Source organism: Cyprinus carpio, chromosome A17 (genome assembly GCF_018340385.1).
Source record: "Cyprinus carpio isolate SPL01 chromosome A17, ASM1834038v1, whole genome shotgun sequence".
NCBI lineage: Eukaryota > Metazoa > Chordata > Actinopteri > Cypriniformes > Cyprinidae > Cyprinus > Cyprinus carpio.
The window spans coordinates 80,001-98,904 of record NC_056588.1 but is presented as its reverse complement, the minus strand read 5'-3'; the positions used below and the strand labels follow the sequence as shown (position 1 = coordinate 98,904).

At 32.6% G+C, this 18,904-nt stretch overlaps 1 protein-coding gene across 3 annotated transcripts in view; it reads left to right on the top strand.

Moving 5' to 3' along the window:
- LOC109049011 (formin) overlaps positions 1–18,904 on the top strand; it is a 66,907-nt gene that overhangs the window by 9,421 nt on the left and 38,582 nt on the right. For 2 of the 3 annotated variants that reach the window (XR_006162088.1, XM_042773403.1), the window contains exons 2-5: positions 2,455–2,627; positions 14,321–14,438; positions 15,454–15,515; positions 17,316–18,094. Coding sequence is in view for 2 of the 3 variants with exons in the window: in XM_042773403.1 (XP_042629337.1) it covers positions 2,455–2,627; positions 14,321–14,438; positions 15,454–15,515; positions 17,316–18,094 (1,132 nt within the window). In the remaining variant the exon portion in view is untranslated. Of the gene's footprint in view, positions 1–2,454; positions 2,628–8,771; positions 9,797–12,226; positions 13,158–14,320; positions 14,439–15,453; positions 15,516–17,315; positions 18,095–18,904 lie in introns of those variants that run through there. The other variant, XM_042773404.1, reaches the window with a different exon arrangement.

Here is an 18,904-nt window from a genome sequence, read left to right as displayed (position 1 = left end):
ATGTATTACTTCGGAAGGCATTTGTTTTTATTAGAATTTTAAATGAATAGTTTTATAATTTCAATAACTTCTTGTTTTTTGGTATTTTTTCATCTAATATATTTTTATTTTAATTTACAATTAGATTTTGGATTTTATATTTTATTTATGAAGAATATGATGTTCATGATTCTCTGATGTTGGTTAATGGTCACATGACATAAATAAAAAAAAAATCAGTAAGTGATTAATTTTTAATTCATTTTTTCAAATTATTTGTTTTAATTTAACATTTTTATGATTTAATTAATTATTAGCTTTTCATTCAACTTGTAAACAGTTCCCTCACACACCCAGTTTGGGAAACCTTGACTTAATATAATGTTTAATGCACTTCATGTTATTGATGGAAGGGAATATATTTTCTTACTCTTTCTGTTTTTATATCAATATGGCACAAGTTCATGCTATTCAAATTAATGTGAAAAACGGTCAATATGAGTTTGGTCAAAAGTGATCTGAAAGTAGTCTGATTATGTTACCTAAAATGTGTAATGTAATGGATTACGTTTCTAACTACAATTTTTGTCATGAGGCTTTTTTAAAATAGATGTCAATGGAGGAGAGGCTTCACTACGCTGAATAAACAGCATTTTAAGAGGAATAATAGGCTAATCTTTAACATGTTTTACACTAAACAATACTTTTGCATTGAACTATTTTGAGAGTTTACACAGACAAAAATGCTGTTTTATAAGAGAAGTCACTTTCTGCATCCCAATTCGGATACTATCCATCCTGAATAATATCCAAAAATAGAATTAGTATGTCCCAAAACTTACCTACTATTTTGATACATGCTCAAAAGCATGTGCTTTTTCTTCACAAAAATAGTACATACTTTTAGGGCATAGTATAAGTAGGCGAATTGGGATGCAACAACTAACTTTCAGCTTACGTCACTTCTCATTCATTCCTGTGGTATCCGTAAAGAGCGATTGAGTGTCGCACAACTCTGGCTGAAATTCAGTGAGGTCAAGGCTGTAATGTGATTGGTTATTAAGGGACACGTGATCCAAGTTGACCGTTACACTTTCTCCAATAGTATCTCTGTAGCAGCGCTGTCATCAGAATTCACCTTTAACAGATGAAAGGATAGTAGGACAAAGATATCGCTTTCCTCACTGGACATTCAAACTCATGTTTTATTGTGAATATGAGACTGAGCCGAAGGATAATATATAATACTTTATTATATATATATATATATATATATATATACATAATAAAGAGAGCTTTTAATACAGTGATCGATAAGCTTTCAGTGAAGCAACTCAATGTTTCTTTGTTACTAAAGTAACATTCTCGAATTTGTAACGGATCTTGAGCTCAGCTGATAAACTGTCAAACTGAGATTTGAATCTGTGGCGGAATGAAGTAGTTCTGCACAAAAGAGTTTTTTTTAAAGACACTCCGTTGTTGTTTTTCTTATGTATTTACACCCTCGTGCCGTCGAACTGTTGTATAAACGCAATATCACACTCGTAGCCGTGAGATACTGCTGTATATTGGCACACTGTGATTACCCATGGCCGAATCACAGCCGTGCCAATTTACAGCCATATCGCACTACTACTCGTGTGATATTGCTTATATATATATATATATTATCATACCATGATTTACAGAAAAATATTTGTTCAGTGTAACAATAGTTCATATACCAGATTTTGCTGTATAATCACTAAATAAACAATAAATGATCACCTTTTCTTTTATATTTCAATAAGTACAGGTCAGAAAAAGTATGTCGTTTTTAAAGAAATAAGTATATATTTTACACTGAATGAAGATGGTACATTATTGCACCCATTTTTAGATATTTTCACAAATTTTATTGGAAACAAATGCTTTCTGTGTATATAAAATCACTTTTTTGTAAATTTAATTTGATGTGAACAAAATGGTACGTCTTATGTATATATATATATATATATAATGGACCAAATAAACGTTAAATCTATGAATGCAATTTAATAAAAAAAAAATTATTATTTTTTTACATCTGCTGCAGCCAATTTTAAATAATATTACAAGTACAGGATCAAACTCATTGTTCTTGTAGAACATCTGTGATGTCTTGTAGTGAGAGACAGCTCTGGTTCTGACAGATACTGTTACTGACCTCAGGTTGTGTTGTTCAGCTGGACAAAATACGACAGGTCTGTGATTATTCATAATGATATTATATATGACTGATGGTGTGTGTTGATTATATCAGACCTCAGAGCTGCTTTAATGTATTAGATCAGAGTCTGTTGGAGCACAGGGAGACTTTAATATCAGTAAAGACACATATATTTTAGACATCCTGACACACAATCACTATTTTGCATTAATGATTGCTGTTATCATTAAAGCAGTGACTTCATTCAAGATTTCCTTATCCCAACGTTAACATTTAATCATCTGCAGAAAACTCTCTGTTGCGGACGGAGGACATCTGGATGCTGGATGCGGATGAATCCGTTACCCAGGAGGCTTTGCGTCGTCTCAGCAGACCGGATCACCTGGACTTCCTGAGAATCACGCCACCAGAGGATGACATCATCGGAGACACTCCGTATAATCCCAAGCTCGGAATAGCAGTGAGTCAGTCAGCTCTGGGATGAAATTAACATATAATAGACTTCTGCATTTATTCTTGATGTTTATTCAGTTAGAAGCCCGTTTAAAAAATACTGGCTTTATATCTCACAATTCTAGTTTATATCTCATAATTCTGACTTTTTCACTGAATTCTGGCTTTTTTATCTCACAACTTTAGTTTATATCTCATAAATCAGACTTTTTTTCTGAATTCTGGCATTATGTCTCACAATTCTGACTTTTTTCTTTGTATTCTGGCTTTATATCTTATAATTCTGACTTTTTATTTGAATTCTGGCTTTATATCTCACAGTTATAGTTTATATCTCTTAATTCTGACTTTTTATTTGAATTCTGGCTTTATATCTCACAACTTGTAGTTTATATATCATAATTCTGACTTTTTTCTGAATTCTGGCTTTATATCTCACAGTTATAGTTTATATCTCTTAATTCTGACTTTTTATTTGAATTCTGGCTTTATATCTCACAATTGTAGTTTATATATCATAATTCTGACTTTTTTCTGAATTCTGACTTTATATCTCACAATTATAGTTTATATCTCATAATTCTGACTTTTTATTTGAATTCTGGCTTTATATCTCACAGTTATAGTTTATATATCATAATTCTGACTTTTTTCTGAATTCTGGCTTTATATCTCACAGTTATAGTTTATATCTCTTAATTCTGACTTTTTATTTGAATCTGGCTTCGTATATCTCACAGTTATAGTTTATATATCATAATTCTGACTTTTTTTCTGAATTCTGGCTTTATATCTCTCACAGTTATAGTTGTTTATAATCTCATAATTCTGACTTTTATTTGAATTCTGGCTTTATATCTCACAATTGTAGTTTATATATCATAATTCTGACTTTTTTCTGAATTCTGGCTTTATATCTCACAGTTATAGTTTATATCTCATAATTCTGACTTTTTATTTGAATTCTGGCTTTATATCTCACAATTTTAGTTTATATCTCATAATTCTGACTTTTTTCTGAATTCTGGCTTTATATCTCACAGTTATAGTTTATATCTCATAATCTGACTTTAGGTGACTTTTTTCTGAATTTTTGTTTTATATTTATAGTTTATATCTCATAATTCTGACTTTTTATTTGAATTTTCTGGCTTTATATCTCACAATTGTAGTTTATATCGCTAATTCTGACTTTTTTTTTCTGAATTCTGGCTTTATATCTCACAGTTCTAGTTTTATATCTCCAATCTGACTTTTTATTGAACTCTGGCTTACTATCTCACCAATTGTATTTATATCTCATAATCTGACTTTTTTCTGAATTCTGGCTTTATATCTCACAGTTATAGTTTATATCTCATAATTCTGACTTTTTATTTGAATTCTGGATTTATATCTCACAGTTATAGTTTATATCTCTTAATTCTGACTTTTTATTTGAATTCTGGCTTTATATCTCACAGTTATAGTTTATATCTCTTAATTCTGACTTTTTATTTGAATTCTGGCTTTATATCTCACAGTTATAGTTTATTCTATTAAATCTGACTTTTTATTTGAATTCTGGCTTTATATCTCACAATTGTAGTTTTATATCCTTATTCTGACCTTTTTTTTCTGAATCTCACATTGGCTGTTATCATAACTCACAGTTATAGTTTATATCTCATAATTCTGACTTTTTATTTGAATTCTGGCTTTATATCTCACAATTATAGTTTATATCTCTTAATTCTGACTTTTTATTTGAATTCTGGCTTTATATCTCACAATTATAGTTTATATATCATAATTCTGACTTTTTATTTGAATTCTGGCTTTATATCTCACAGTTATAGTTTATATCTCTTAATTCTGACTTTTTATTTGAATTCTGGCTTTATATCTCACAATTGTAGTTTATATATCATAATTCTGACTTTTTTTCTGAATTCTGGCTTTATATCTCACATTTATAGTTTATATCTCTTAATTCTGACTTTTTATTCTTTTTATTTGAATTCTGGCTTTATATCTCACAATTATAGTTTATATCTCTTAATTCTGACTTTTTATTTGAATTCTGGCTTTATATCTCACAATTGTAGTTTATATATCATAATTCTGACTTTTTTCTGAATTCTGACTTTATATCTCACAATTATAGTTTATATCTCATAATTCTGACTTTTTTCTGAATTCTGACTTTATATCTCACAATTATAGTTTATATCTCATAATTCTGACTTTTTATTTGAATTCTGACTTTATATCTCACAATTGTAGTTTATATCTCATAATTCTGACTTTTTCTGAATTCTGACTTTATATCTCACAATTGTAGTTTATATCTCACAATTGTATTTTATATCTCATAAATCAGACTTTTTTCTGAATTCTGGCTTTATGTCTCACAATTCTGACTTTTTACTTTGTATTCTGGCTTTATATCTTTCAATTGTAGTTTATATCTCATAATTGTGAATTTTTCTCTGAATTCTGGCTTTATGTCTGACAAATCTAGTTTATATCTCACAATTCTGACTCTTTTCACTGAATTATGGCTTTATATCTTATAATTGTAGTTTATATCTCATAATTGTGAATTTTTCTTTGAATTCTGGCTTTATGTCTGACAATTGTAGTTTATATCTCACAATTCTGACTTTTTTCTTTGAATTCTATCTTTAAAACTTACAATTGTAGTTTATTACGTCTGTGGCCTTTATTTGACCTAATCTAGTGTACTGATTTATTACAGGCTGTTTAATATATAAATTAATATCAAAGACTTAGATAAGCACTCTCTCTGTCTGCATTATGACAACTGGCAAAAACAAACAAAAAAACATTCAAATTCACATTAAAATTCCTGATAGTAATTCCAATAATTCCAAATGGCAGTAATGTTTCTCAGTGGTTGGGTGCATTTAGTGCATTTATTCAGCAAACAAATCACAAATGAAACAGTCGAGATCTCGTGACAGAACACAGACCGGCTGAAGGACGCTTTTATTGCTGAACTTCAGCTTGTTTATTGTGCTTTCAGATCATCGTCAGCACTTCTGTACTGAAGAACGAGTGCATGGTAGCACAAATACAAAAAAAAAAAAAAAAAAGAAGCAAAACACGGGCAGAAAATGTATCCTTTTAACAGAAAAGCTCTGATTTGCGGATTTGAACTCTTGGTATCTGGCAACCGCACACGTGCAGTAGAGGTCTACAATTATATTTTGTCTACTTTTGTCAACGAAATTAGTTTTTATTCTTTAAAATACTGTACATTTTAGTCTAGTCTTTAATCTTCAATGATATTGCATGTTGATAAAGTCACAGTTATCGTTTATTGACCTTATTGTCATATTTTCTCAGTCATGGGAAAAAAAGTTTGTCAACGAACATATTTCGTCATACTTTTCATTAAGAATATTAACACTATTCTGAGAACATTCATTGTTACCTGGGTTCACAGGAGACACTGTCTCTTATGTTTGTGTGTGTGTGTGTGTGTGTGTGTGTGTGTGTGTGTTTCACATCAGTCAATTTTATTGAAGTTTCAGTATACCGACACACCCGTGACGCGCCTGTTATTTTATGTTATCTGGTCTTACAGGTTAAACTAACTGCTTTTACTCCAGCTCCGGAGCCTTTGTGGTAGTTTGTCATTGTTGTTCTCAGTAGCATCAACAATAGACAGTAACTTTCCCTGATAAGTTATTTATAGACTCGAGTCAGACTCTATTCACAACACTGACCAAATATACTTTGGTCCAACTTTTAAAAAAAATACTCTTGTTAAGTCAAATTTTATTAGTTTTTCTCAAATTATACAGTATTTATGGTTTGGTTCTGATTTAATATTAATTTTCCCAAAGACAAAAAACATTCCTTCAAAGCAAAAAAAAAAAAGTATGTATTTATTTTTTGTTTTATTGACTTTTTACAACTTTATTTCACCATGAAAAGCTAAATTGTTTATAATAGGTAAGGTAAGTTTATTTATATAGATATACATAATATACACAATGGCAAAAATTGCTTATGCTTTATGTAAAAACTTTTATCACAACAGACATTAGAAATAAAAATAGCATGCATAAAAAATTAAATAACAATAAAAGCAAAGAATAAAAATGATTAAAAAAAATGAATGTATAATATTCACTTAGAAGATAAGTTCAAGATAAAACGAAAAACCTTTGTTTGTCAGTGTTTAATTCAGTTTGCTTACTGTAAATAAAGACAACTTGTGATGTCCTTTTCTTAATGTTTATGTTTTATGTTTTGCACATTAACACTGCTGTCAGGTGAAAATGTTAAACACTGTTGTTAAGGGGGAGTGTTATATGCTTTTACACAAACTGAAACCATGGTAAAAATGCACTTTAAATAAATGCCACTTTTTCTACCTAAACTGAATGTAAACACAATTTAGACTGTTTCTTGTTTTTATGACTCAAGAAGCAGGCGTCAGTAATTGCTCTCCGTCCTCATAAGCGCTGGTTCTCTTACATAAGAAGAGCTCAGAAGAGGCCCGGACTGGTTACGAGCCAGCCGCACTAATTTAGGCCACTGCACACGCAGAACTAATTCAGCGGTTAAATCTAGATGTCTGCATATGGCTGCATTTTCTTGTTTCGGTAGAAGGACTAGTTTCAGCTCTGAACCGATCTTTGTCACATGTTGCGGTTGTTTCATTAAGACACTTCTCTTTGGGATGAATTTCCTTTCATCCGGGAACAAACAAACAGTCCGTGAACTTTTGTGGGATCTTTGCCAGATCACCGTGACGACCGGAGCGTTTGTCTTCTGGAGCTGAATGTGCTCAGACCTGATAAAGACACGTGTTTGAGAAAGAAGACTATTATTTTATTAGATTTTTTAATGCTATAGAAAAATTATATAAACATGTATACTTATATTCTGATGATATTTTGGTTAATTTTACATTTTTATTCATTTTTAAGTATTATGTTAATGTTAAATAAATATTATGCAAATATTTAAAATCCATATAGATTTTTATCTTTTTATTATATTTATATATATATATATATATATATATATATTATATATATATATATATATTTTGATTTTTTTTTTAATATATTTGATTATATATTTTTATTGTACTCTATATGTATTCTATGCATATTCTTTCATTTTATGCATTTTTAAAAATTATTTTAAGTATTGTGTTCATGTTATATAAATATTTTGCAAGTATTTAAAATACTTATAGACTTTTATATTTTTATTATTTTTTTAAATAGATTTTTATATATTTTATTTTATGTTTTATACATTTTATTATATTTTTATATTTTTTTATTGTATTCTATATGTATTCTATGCATATTCTTGCATTTTATGCATTTTTTAAATACTTATACATTTTTATATTTTTATTATATTTTTAAAATAATTTTTTTTTTTTTTTGATTCTTTATTTCTTAATTTAGATTTATAACTATTTACAACAAAGCCCAAGATCCGCCCACATACATAAGATACAGAGATAAGGGAAAAAAAAAAAAAAAAAGAGAGAGAGTGAGGGGAATCCTTGTTTAGAGGTATAACCAATACCTCTCAAGATTTCAAGAGGTCTGATAAAGTCTCAACAAGGTCCAACCAAAACTGTACTGTCCTTCTGGTGGCGCCATGCACTTTAGCTGTGGTACACTCCAAAAGAGCAATGTCCAGCAGATAGGACATCCAAGTAGACGTAGCTGGGAAAGATGGCTCAAACCAAAGTTTCAGGATAACCTTTTTGGCAGCAGTGAGGGCAGCAGACAAAATTCTCATCTGATTGACAGACAGTGATAGCGAGGAATCATCCAACAAAAGAAAAAGCAGTGGATCCTTTTGGATCTGAGTCTTTAGAAGATCAGTCAATATGTCCTGCACCGAGGACCAAAACATCTCAATTCTAGAACAGTCCCAGAACATATGCATATATGTACCTTGACTTGTACTGCTGCATAGGTGACATAAGGGGTCAGGCTTTCTTTTCATTTTATATAATAAACAGGGGGTGGCATACGCCTTATATTTTTAAAATAAATTTTAAATATTTTATCTTATGTTTTATATATTTTATTTTATATTTTTATTGTATTCTATATGTATTCCATGCATATGCATCCCCCCAATTAACTATAACCAGTCTCACACCACTGGAAGTTGTACAGGAAGTTTGCAGACGGTCACTGATTCTCGCTGCACACTTCATTCTGTATTCAAGCACTGCAGGTCAGCCCTATAGCAAAAGAGTGGCTTGGCCAAAGAGGTGATTATAGCCAATGTTGTAATAGTGCAGCTCCGCCCACTTCACCTGACCCTGCAGGAGATTACAAAGAGAGAGAGAGACTGAATTCCTGCCTCGCATTTCCAGCTCCTGCGCTCGAGTAACCGGACACTCGCAGGTGAATTTCTACCAGGTTCACAGCAGAACAGGGACAGAGGGAGTGGTTAGAGGGAAAGGTAATCAGACCTGCGTGACTCCTTCCTCTCCAAAGACAGAGCTGAACTTTCTCCAGGAGAAACTCAAGCCTTCACGGACTCTGCCGGAGCAGGAAGTGCTATGCTGCCACATTCTGGAAACAAAAAAAAACTTTGGAAAAAATGTTTAAGGGAAGTCGTATCCGCTAGTTCTGTAAGTTTTCTTTCAGTGGACTAGTGCGACACTGAGATACTTCAGACTCTCTGTTTTCTTTCTCTTGTTTGAGAATCACACTGGAACTGCATGGAACAAAAGTGTTTCCAAATGCTTTAGCGGCTCGCAGCTCATTAGAACTGGAGCGAGAGAGAGAGAGAGAGAGAGAGAGAGAGAGAGAAACCCTGGGATTTTCATGCACAAAAACCTTTTGTTTTCTCTGGTTAAAACCACACCAACTATGCAGCTATTGGATTACACTTCATAGGATTCAATGTAAACACGATTATGGATCCAGACCACACTAGGACCTCTTCAAGGTTCCTCGAGTCAGATCAGACGCCGGCTGTGTTGACATCATTCCGAACATTGTCAGATGAAGATGCTAGTGGTCATATTGGAGCAGTAGATCCTTTGAGCCTGAAATCTGGAGGTGGTTTGGAGGAAAATGTGGAGCTGGACTCTGATCCGTGTCTGGTGCAGGTGATCAGGGTGGAGACGTACATCGACGATGAGGAAGACGCGACAAGCATTCAGGAAAGGTCAGGTGATGAGGTCACCTCAGAGGAACCACCACACTGCAAAAAAAATAAAATAAAATGTTTTTCCTTGTTTTCCAGTAAAAAAATATTCTTAAATCGAGATACATTAGCTTGAAGCAAAATGATAGCTTTATTTCTATAGGGCTTTATAGAGTACAGACTGCATCAAAGTAGCAGCACAGAAATAGCAAAATAAATCATGGAAACTCAACTTTGGAGACAGTTCAGATAATCAAAGCACTTAAATAAGGGTACGTTTATATGACAGCAGTGTAATACAAACAGAACATTTTTCCTTTGCGTTTTTCATGTACAGACATTAATATATTCCCTATTTGCATGGATCCGGAAAAAAAAATCCAGACTCAAAAACTGTATTACTGATGCCAGGCCAGTAAATGGCGATGTCACTTTGTAAAGAAACATGTAAAGAAACACATACATGCATGACGTCACCGTTTTCACTAGTTCACTTTATTGTAGTCTACATTAAGACGATAGTGGTAAAAAATTTGCATGTTTTCAAAAGTTTGCAGTCATGTAAACACCCCATATAATTCTTGTTTTCTGAAAAAATTTACCAAAATTAAGTGAGTTTTTATTAATATCTTTATAAACATAAACTTAACCCTTGTGCTGTGCTTAAACTGTGGTCTTCCTGGCTCAAAATGGCCTTTTAAAAGTTGTTTGTAAATCTTTCGTTATGCTGTATTATCAGCAGATGTTGGATTGTTTTGTGCTTCTTTTTGGAACTGGTTGATCGTACGGTTCATTGATATGAGCTCATGCACCTCAGTTTTTGCCTACGATCAATCAGTTCCTGGAAGAAATCCCAAACCTGTGCTTATTGAAAGAATATATATTGAATCAAAGATTTGGTAATAATATAGCATAACGAAAAAATAAAAAGACATAAAACAAAAAATATTTAATAATATTAGTAATAAAATAATAAGCAATTTTTGGGATCATTTATGTGGGTAATTTTTGACCAGCAATGCCACAAGTGTAAATAATAATAATGAAATAATAATAATAACTAGATAAAAAAAAGTTTGTCAAGACAAACTGTAGGTTGGCTTGAGAAAGCCTAGCCTGAAAGTTTGAAGCAGTTGTAAAAGCCTGAAGTTTGAAAATGTTGATAGATTGGATATATGTTGATAACATGTTTCTAGCATGTTTTTAGCATGATTAGCCTGTTACTGGCATGCTTAACAAGTGACTACCTTGTTGTTAACATTATTAGCAAGTGACTAACATGTTGCTAGCATGATTAGGAAATAGCTAGCATGTTGCTAGCATCATAAGCAAGTGACTAGCATGTTTCTAGCATTATTAGCAAGATACTAGCATGTTGCTAGCATTTTTCTAGGATGATTAGCATGTTACTAGCATGTTGTTAGCATGATTAGCCAGTAACTAGCATGCTGTTAACATGATAACCAAGTAACTAGCATGTAGCTAGCATGATAAACAAGTTACTAGCATGTGGCTAGCATGTTTCTAGCATGATTAGCATGTTGTTAGAATGATTTGCAAGTAACTAGCATTTGCTAACATGATGAGCACATTATTAGCATGTCGCTGACATGTTTCTAGCATGATTAACAAGATAATAGCATGTCATTAGCATGTTTCAAGCATGATTAACAAGTTACTAGCATGTTGCTAACATGTTTCTAGCATGATTAGCAAGTAACTAGCATGTTGTTATCGTGATTAGCAAGTTACTAGCATGTTGCTAACATGTTTCTAGCATGATTAGCAAGTAACTAGCATGTTGTTATCGTGATTAGCAAGTAACTAGCATGTTGCTAACATGTTTCTAGCATGATTAGCGAGTAACTAGCATGTTGTTATCATAATTAACAAGTTACTAGCTTGTCAGAAAAAATATAATAATAAAACAAAAACAAAAAAATCCAAATTTTTGGGGAAGTTGTACGTTTTAGTCCAATACTTTAACATTAACTTGCATTTTCAGGAAAAGGAAAATTGCACACAATAATTAGGGTTAATTCAAAGGGGAAACAAGATTATTTCTATTATAGATTATTCATAGATTATTGTTTGTATACTATTTATTATTCATAGATTATTATAAGCAGACTAGTTAGGATTATCACACTCCTCTGACTTTGAGTATTTTTTCTTGTTTTAAGCAAAACCTCACTTTATTTGGATGCTTTTCCCCTCAAAATAAATAAACAAATAAAATAATATAATATTATATTATATATATATAATAAAATAATAATATAACAAAATAAATAATAATGTATCCTCTATTATATCTCGATTTCCGAATGTTTAGATGATTGTACTGGAAAACAAGTATTGTTTTTTTTTTTTTTTTTTTTTTTTTTTGCAGTGTGAATTTTGGTAACTGTGAGTGTAAAACCCTGCTTTAAATCTTGTTGTCGTTGACAGGGAGCATGAAGGATCTGCGGACAGACTCGAGCCGTTCGTTGTCAAAGCCGAGAGTCTCGTGGAGAGATCGCTTAAAGACGCTTCCATTCTGAGCCGGACAGGTCCATACGCGAAACTCAACCGCTCGCTGGATTTCTCTCGTTCGTCAGACAATTCCAGAAAAGAAGTGCCGTCTCGGAGCGTTCATAGAGTAGATTCAGCGTCAGAATTACTGAACAGAAGTTTCGTTCCTCGTCTCAAACCTGTTCCTGAGTCACATGACGCAGGTGAGGATGCTTCTTTGGTTTCAGGTGATTCAAACCAAGAAGGGAATTCCGGAGCAGATCCGACATCTCCGACCGATTCCCAAAAAACAGAGACGGAGAGTCCAGCTTCTGTTTTACCCTCCTCAGATCTTTCAGAGACGGCGTTCTCTTCTCCGATAAAAGACTCCAAACAGGACAGCAGACACCAGCTGCCGGCTCTGTTCAGCGGGATACGGGTGCTGAAGAAAGGAGCGCTCGGAGACGAGAGGGACACGCTTGCAGAAATCAAACAGCGGGACGCGGATCGATCGCTCCTGAGCCTCAAACAACACGTCAACAAAACCAAACTCCAACAACCCACCGGCAGCGGCGTCACTAAGAAGAAAAACCAACCCAGAGGTCTGTCTGAAATCACTGGTTTGCTGCAGAAAGTCCAACAGAACGAGGATAAACCCCAGACTCCGGATCCCAGCGCTGGTGAAACTGCGACGGAGTCGTCATTTGATGCTGTGAAATCCAGATTATTCAGCTCGAAACCTGCGAAGAAGGATCCTGCGGAGGCAGCGCTGGATCTGGACGCTGTGCGGAGGAAGAAGAAGAACGAGAAAGAGCTGCTGAGGTCCATCTTTGAGAGACAGCTGAGTAAAGCTCCGGTCGATGACTCCAAGAGTCCTACTGAGGAGAAAGTATGTTACAGATGATTGATCCACGCGGTCCTTCCTTAATTAAGCCCTCGTCATGCTTCATCAATCAAATAAATTCAAAGAGTGTGGTTCGTTTCTAGCATCATACTTACACTAGTTATTTATTTGTAGATTTTGTTCTGTTTTATCTGTTTTTACCACTACACACTTTATTCAAGAAAATTTACTGGCAATAAATATTTTTCGAAGGCAAGAAAAGTTAATTTTGTCCCTGTAAAAATAGAATAGTTAGTTTGTTATTTTTATGTAGGTTTTTCGGTTTTATCTGATTTCAAGGGTCCAAACAAATGTTAATAAAAAATTTTATTGACTAAATCTATCATTATTATTATTATTATTTTATTAATATTATATTTTTCTTTTTTTATCTGATTTTAAGGGTCAACCACTACACACGTCAGCGAATTTATTCAAGAAAATTTACTGGCAAATATTTTTTTTGAAGGCAAAGAAAAGTTAATTTTGTGCCTGTAAAAATAGAAATACTATTTATTTATTTATTTATTGTTTGTCATAATTATTTATGTTTTTCTGTTTTATTTGATTTTAAGCGTCCAAACAAATGTTAATAAAAAATATAAATTTACTATTATTATTATTATTATTATTATTATTATTATTATTATTATTATTATTATTATTATTTTACTATTATTATATTTTTCTGTTTTTGTCTGATTTTAAGGGTCCAAATTTACTTTTTTGTAACACATCAGTGAATTTAACTGAAATAAGTTACTGGCAATAGAAAGTTAGTTAGTTAATTAATTACTAATTTTGTTTACAGGCAATGAACACTGTGCATTTTGCCCCTATAAAAATAGAAATACTGCAATTTTTTTTTTTTTTTTTTATTTGTCATTTAATTGTTTTTATAATGAGTATCTCTCATACAGATGATTTAAAACCAGCACAGATGATCAGATGTTTTGCTGGAGATTGTCTCTCTTACAGTTTGATTTGTTAAGTGTGATGAAGTTAAGTTTTATTTTACTCACCAAAGCCAGTTTGATAAGTGATGATCTGCAGTATGGTGTGACTTTATAAATGAATGTGACTTTCTGTTCGTTTTGGTTAGTTCTGGAGTATTAAATATGAGTAGTGAATGGAATGGAGTTAACGTTAATCTCTGTGTCTGTGCTCAGTCTGAGGTCACGTCTCCGTCTGACGGTGAGGACCGAACCCCTGGCCGTCTGCAGGCCGTCTGGCCTCCACCTAGAGAGGACGGAGAGGAGAAGGTGGGCCTGCGCTACACTGAAGCCGGTGAGTCTTGTATTGGTCCGGTGTGGTCTCGCGGCTCTGAAAAGCTTCATCTGAAGGACTAAACACAGGAGCTTCATTCATCTAATTAGACAAAGCCAGTTAACAGTAACAGTATACCAGCCACTCTGACTGATCAGCTGTGTGTGTGTGTGTGTGTGTGTGTGTGTGTGTGTGTGTTTCATTAAACACACACGTGCTCTCTCACCTCATATTACATGCATTTAATTAGCTTGTGTAAATACTCAGAGTCTGTTGCATAAAGTTTTAATGAGCTTTACATTGAATATGATAGAAAGATCAATTCTTTTAAAAGGAAAAGGAGATCTCTGAAATGTCTTATTTCATTATTTATTTCACAATTTCTTCATTTGCTTTTATCCAGACTCTTCTCTTTTTCATTTTTCATTTTTATTTTCCTTTTTTCTATTTACATTTTCCTTTCCTTTCTATTTCCATTTATTAATTTAACAGACACTTTTGTTCACTCTTTTCTTTTTGCATTTACATTTATTAATTTCATAAAATTTTTTATCCAGATTCTTCTTTACTTTTCTTTTAGCAGATGCTTTTTTCCAGACTCTTCTCTGTTTCATATTTATTTTAGTTTTTCTATTTACATTTACATTTAATTTAGCACTTTAATTCAGATTCTTTTCTTTTCTATTTGCATTTTTAATTTTCTTTACTTTTCTTTTCTATTTTCTATTTCTTTCTCTTTTTTTCTTATCGATTTGCATTGACATGTATTAATTTCAGAGACACTTTTATCCAGACTCTTCTCTTTTCTCTTCTCTTCTTGTGAAAAGCAGAACCCAGAGTTTGAGATTTCTCGTCAGGTTCTGAGCGATCTTTAATCTTTCCTAATGCGCTGAACTTTAACCCCCACGATCATTTCACAGCTCTGTACTCTTTCTTCACTGCAGGAGGAGAGGAGAGGAAGCTGATGCAGAACTGAGCTCATGTATGGTAGTGGTGTGTGTTTCTCTCTCTGTGAATGTTGTTTTGTGTGTTTCAGAGCACCAGGCCGCTCTCCTGCAGCTGAAGAGAGAGTGTAAAGAGGAGCTGGAGAAGCTGCATGTGAGTGAAAATCCTGCAGTACTGACAGAAAACACTAGATGTCCTGAGAGACGGTATGATCCAGCCCTGTGTGTTCAGCCTCCAGATCTCAGTCTGTCTGTGACAGAATCTGAGGGAGAAAGAAACAGCCTTTGAAACCAATGTCACTGATGCAGTATGAGCTGTTTCTGAATTACAGGGTTATTATAGATAAATAAAAACATAAAAAACTTGAAATAAAATAAAATGTATATAAAAAAGTACAACTTTTTTTTATTTATTTCAGCTCGTTTCCAAGGCTAATTTCACTAAGTTTAATACTAAGTCTGAAATAAAAATGTATAGTAACTATATAGACATATGTAAAAATAAATAAATAAATAAATAAATAAATATATATATTTATTTTTAAATTAAGTTTAATAATAATTATAATAGTGTTTATATGGAAATATGTAATATCATAAAATAAATAAAGTTAAAAATATTAATACAATTTAATCTGATGTATTAAAATAACTCAAACTAGAATAAAAATGTATTAAAGCTACATAGACATATTAAAAAAAACTTTAACAAAAGTTAAAATGAAATCAGAAAATATATTTAAAAAATCAATTCAAAATAGTAAAAAAAAATATCAAACTATTTCAATAATACTAAATTAACACAATAGATTAAGTAGATATTTTAATGAAATATTATCATTTGTTTTCTTCAAGAAGAGCATTTAACCTCCACAGGTTGTAATTGTAAACATATATATTGATTTTACTGATTGATGTTTTCTAAAAAATGCATCAAAATGAAGTAAGTTTACGATTAAAACAAGAACAGATATCTGCCAATGGGGTCAGAAAACTTAACTGAACTTATTTACACTGAATTAAAAGTTAAAATATTAATTATTCTGACCCCGTTGGCAGATATTTGTTCTTGTTTTAATTGTAAACTCACTTCATTTTGATGCATTTTTGATACATCAGTTTTCATAAACAGCACTTATCTTCTGTCATTTTGCATCTGTTCGATGTTTGTTGAAAAAAAAAGAAAAAAAAGTTTTGCATTCTATGTATTGCAGTGTTATTTTAGCATCATTAATATTCTATTATAGTTTTTATTAAAAATTTGAATTGTTTTTTTTTTTTTTTTTTTTTTTTTTTTTTTTTTTAGATTTTTCAGTAATTTTGTTTTTTTTATTAGTTGTGATTTTTTTATTTTTTATATTTTCACTATTTCATTTAATTTTGTAAAAAGTTTTAGTAATTTTGTGGCTTGTTTGTGTCGTTTTTATTAGATTTTTTCCCAATATGTCTATAGTTTTTGTTAGTATTTTGAATTATTTTTTGTTTTGTTTTATTTTAATTTGATTTAAAGTTTAAAGTTGGGGGGTTTTTTGTTAATTTTTATTAGATTTTTTTTTTTTAATTTTGCGATTTAAAAAAAAAAGTCTATATATACTTCTTTAATATTTTGATTTTTTTGTTTCATATTTTGCTTTTAATTTAAGTTAATACTTTAGTAATTTTGATGTTTTTTTTTCATTAGATTTATTTTTTTTAAATATGTGTATATGGTTTTTATTCATTTTTATTATTTATTATTATTATTTCATTATTCTTTGTAAATTATTATTTAAACTAAGATAAACAACTAAACGAAAATGATAAATGTTTCCTTGGTAACTAGCTTAAATAAAACCAATTTTTTTTTTTTTTTTTAAATGTATTTTAGTTTAATTTTAATTAACGATGATAACCCTGATGTATTACTAATAGTACTAATAGTAATTATTTGTCGTTTGTGTGCGTGTAACTCCAGGCGGATTTCGAGCTGCAGATCTTCCGGGTTCGAGGGGAGCATGCGGAGGTCGTGTCTCGTCTGGAGTCGCTCATCAGCAGGATGCAGAGGGAGCGGGCGTATAATACTGTACGGGAGCACGGTGAGCTGCAGGACATCTGCGTCTCCACCGAAGACGACCAGCCACCTAAAAGCTTCCGTAACGTGTGCGTCCAGACAGACCGCGAGACCTTCATCAAGACCCCCGAGGGAGACGGGGCCAGACCAGCGCCGGGCTCCAGCTCCAGCCCGCCCAAAAAACTGGACCTGGACTCCATCAGCATGAGTTTGGGCGTGGGTCCAGGACTGCCTCCTCCCCCTCCTCCTCTACCTGGTAGCTCCGCCCCTCCTCCACCACCACCTCCTCCTCTTCCTGGAAGCTCCGCCCCTCCTCCTCCCCCTCCTCTTCCCGGAAGCTCTGCCCCTCCTCCTCCTCCTCCTCCACCCTTACCTGGACTTGCACATGCCCCGCCCCCTCCTCCACCTCTCCCAGGAGCCCCGCCTCCTCCTCCACCCCTCCCCGGAGCCCCGCCCCCACCTGGTCTACCAGGAGCCCCGCCTCCTCCGCCCCCTCCCGGCCTTCCAGGAGCCCCGCCCCCTCCTCCACCCATGCCGGGATGTGGCGCTCCTCCTCCGCCTCCAGTTTTTGGCGGGTTTGGATTCGGACAGTCGACTGAGAATGCGCCGCGTAAACCAGCTGTCGAACCGGCCTGCCCCATGAAACCGCTCTACTGGAGCCGCATCCAGATTCAGGACAAGAAGTAAGTCTGAATATCCGGAAACCTTAACCTGAAAATGGTCCTTCTGTCATCATTTACTCACCCTCATGTCGTTCATGTGGAACATAAAGAATGTCCACCATTACAGTTAACTATGACTGAAACTAAAATTAAAGCTAATAAAAAACATTTTTTTTGTGCTTAAAAATAAAATAAATGTTAAATGAAATACAATGAAATATTTCAGCTAATTCCCGAAGCAGCATTTCTCATTTTAATTTAGTTTCAGTTAAAATTATTTACTAAAATAACCAAAACTAAAACTGATAAAATAAATAAAACTATATAGACATATATATAAAATGACAAAAACAAACAACAAAATTAATAAAACTTTAACTAAAATTAAAATGAAAACAGAAAAGATGAAAATAAAAACAATCCAAAATATTGATAAATCTATAATCGTATATCAGTGATAAAATAACACTGATGTCCACACTTCAAAGCGGTATTTTTGATTTGCCCTCCTGTACAAACATCTAAATATTCTTAAATTAAGAAACAAGCAAAATTATATAAAATATGAGGATTTATATATATATTTACTATTTTGATTCAAGTAACAATTTTTTCATGGTTTCATGGATAGTTTTGGTTTCATGGATAGTTTTAGTTATTTTACTACTTCAGCTTTAACTAAATGAAAATTATAAATGTTGCCTTGGCAACAGGCTGAAATAAAATGATTTTTTTTGTGTGTGTATGTGTGTTTTTTTTTTACTACTTCAGCTTTAACTAAATGAAAATTATAAATGTTGCCTTATATATAATATATATAGTATATACTAT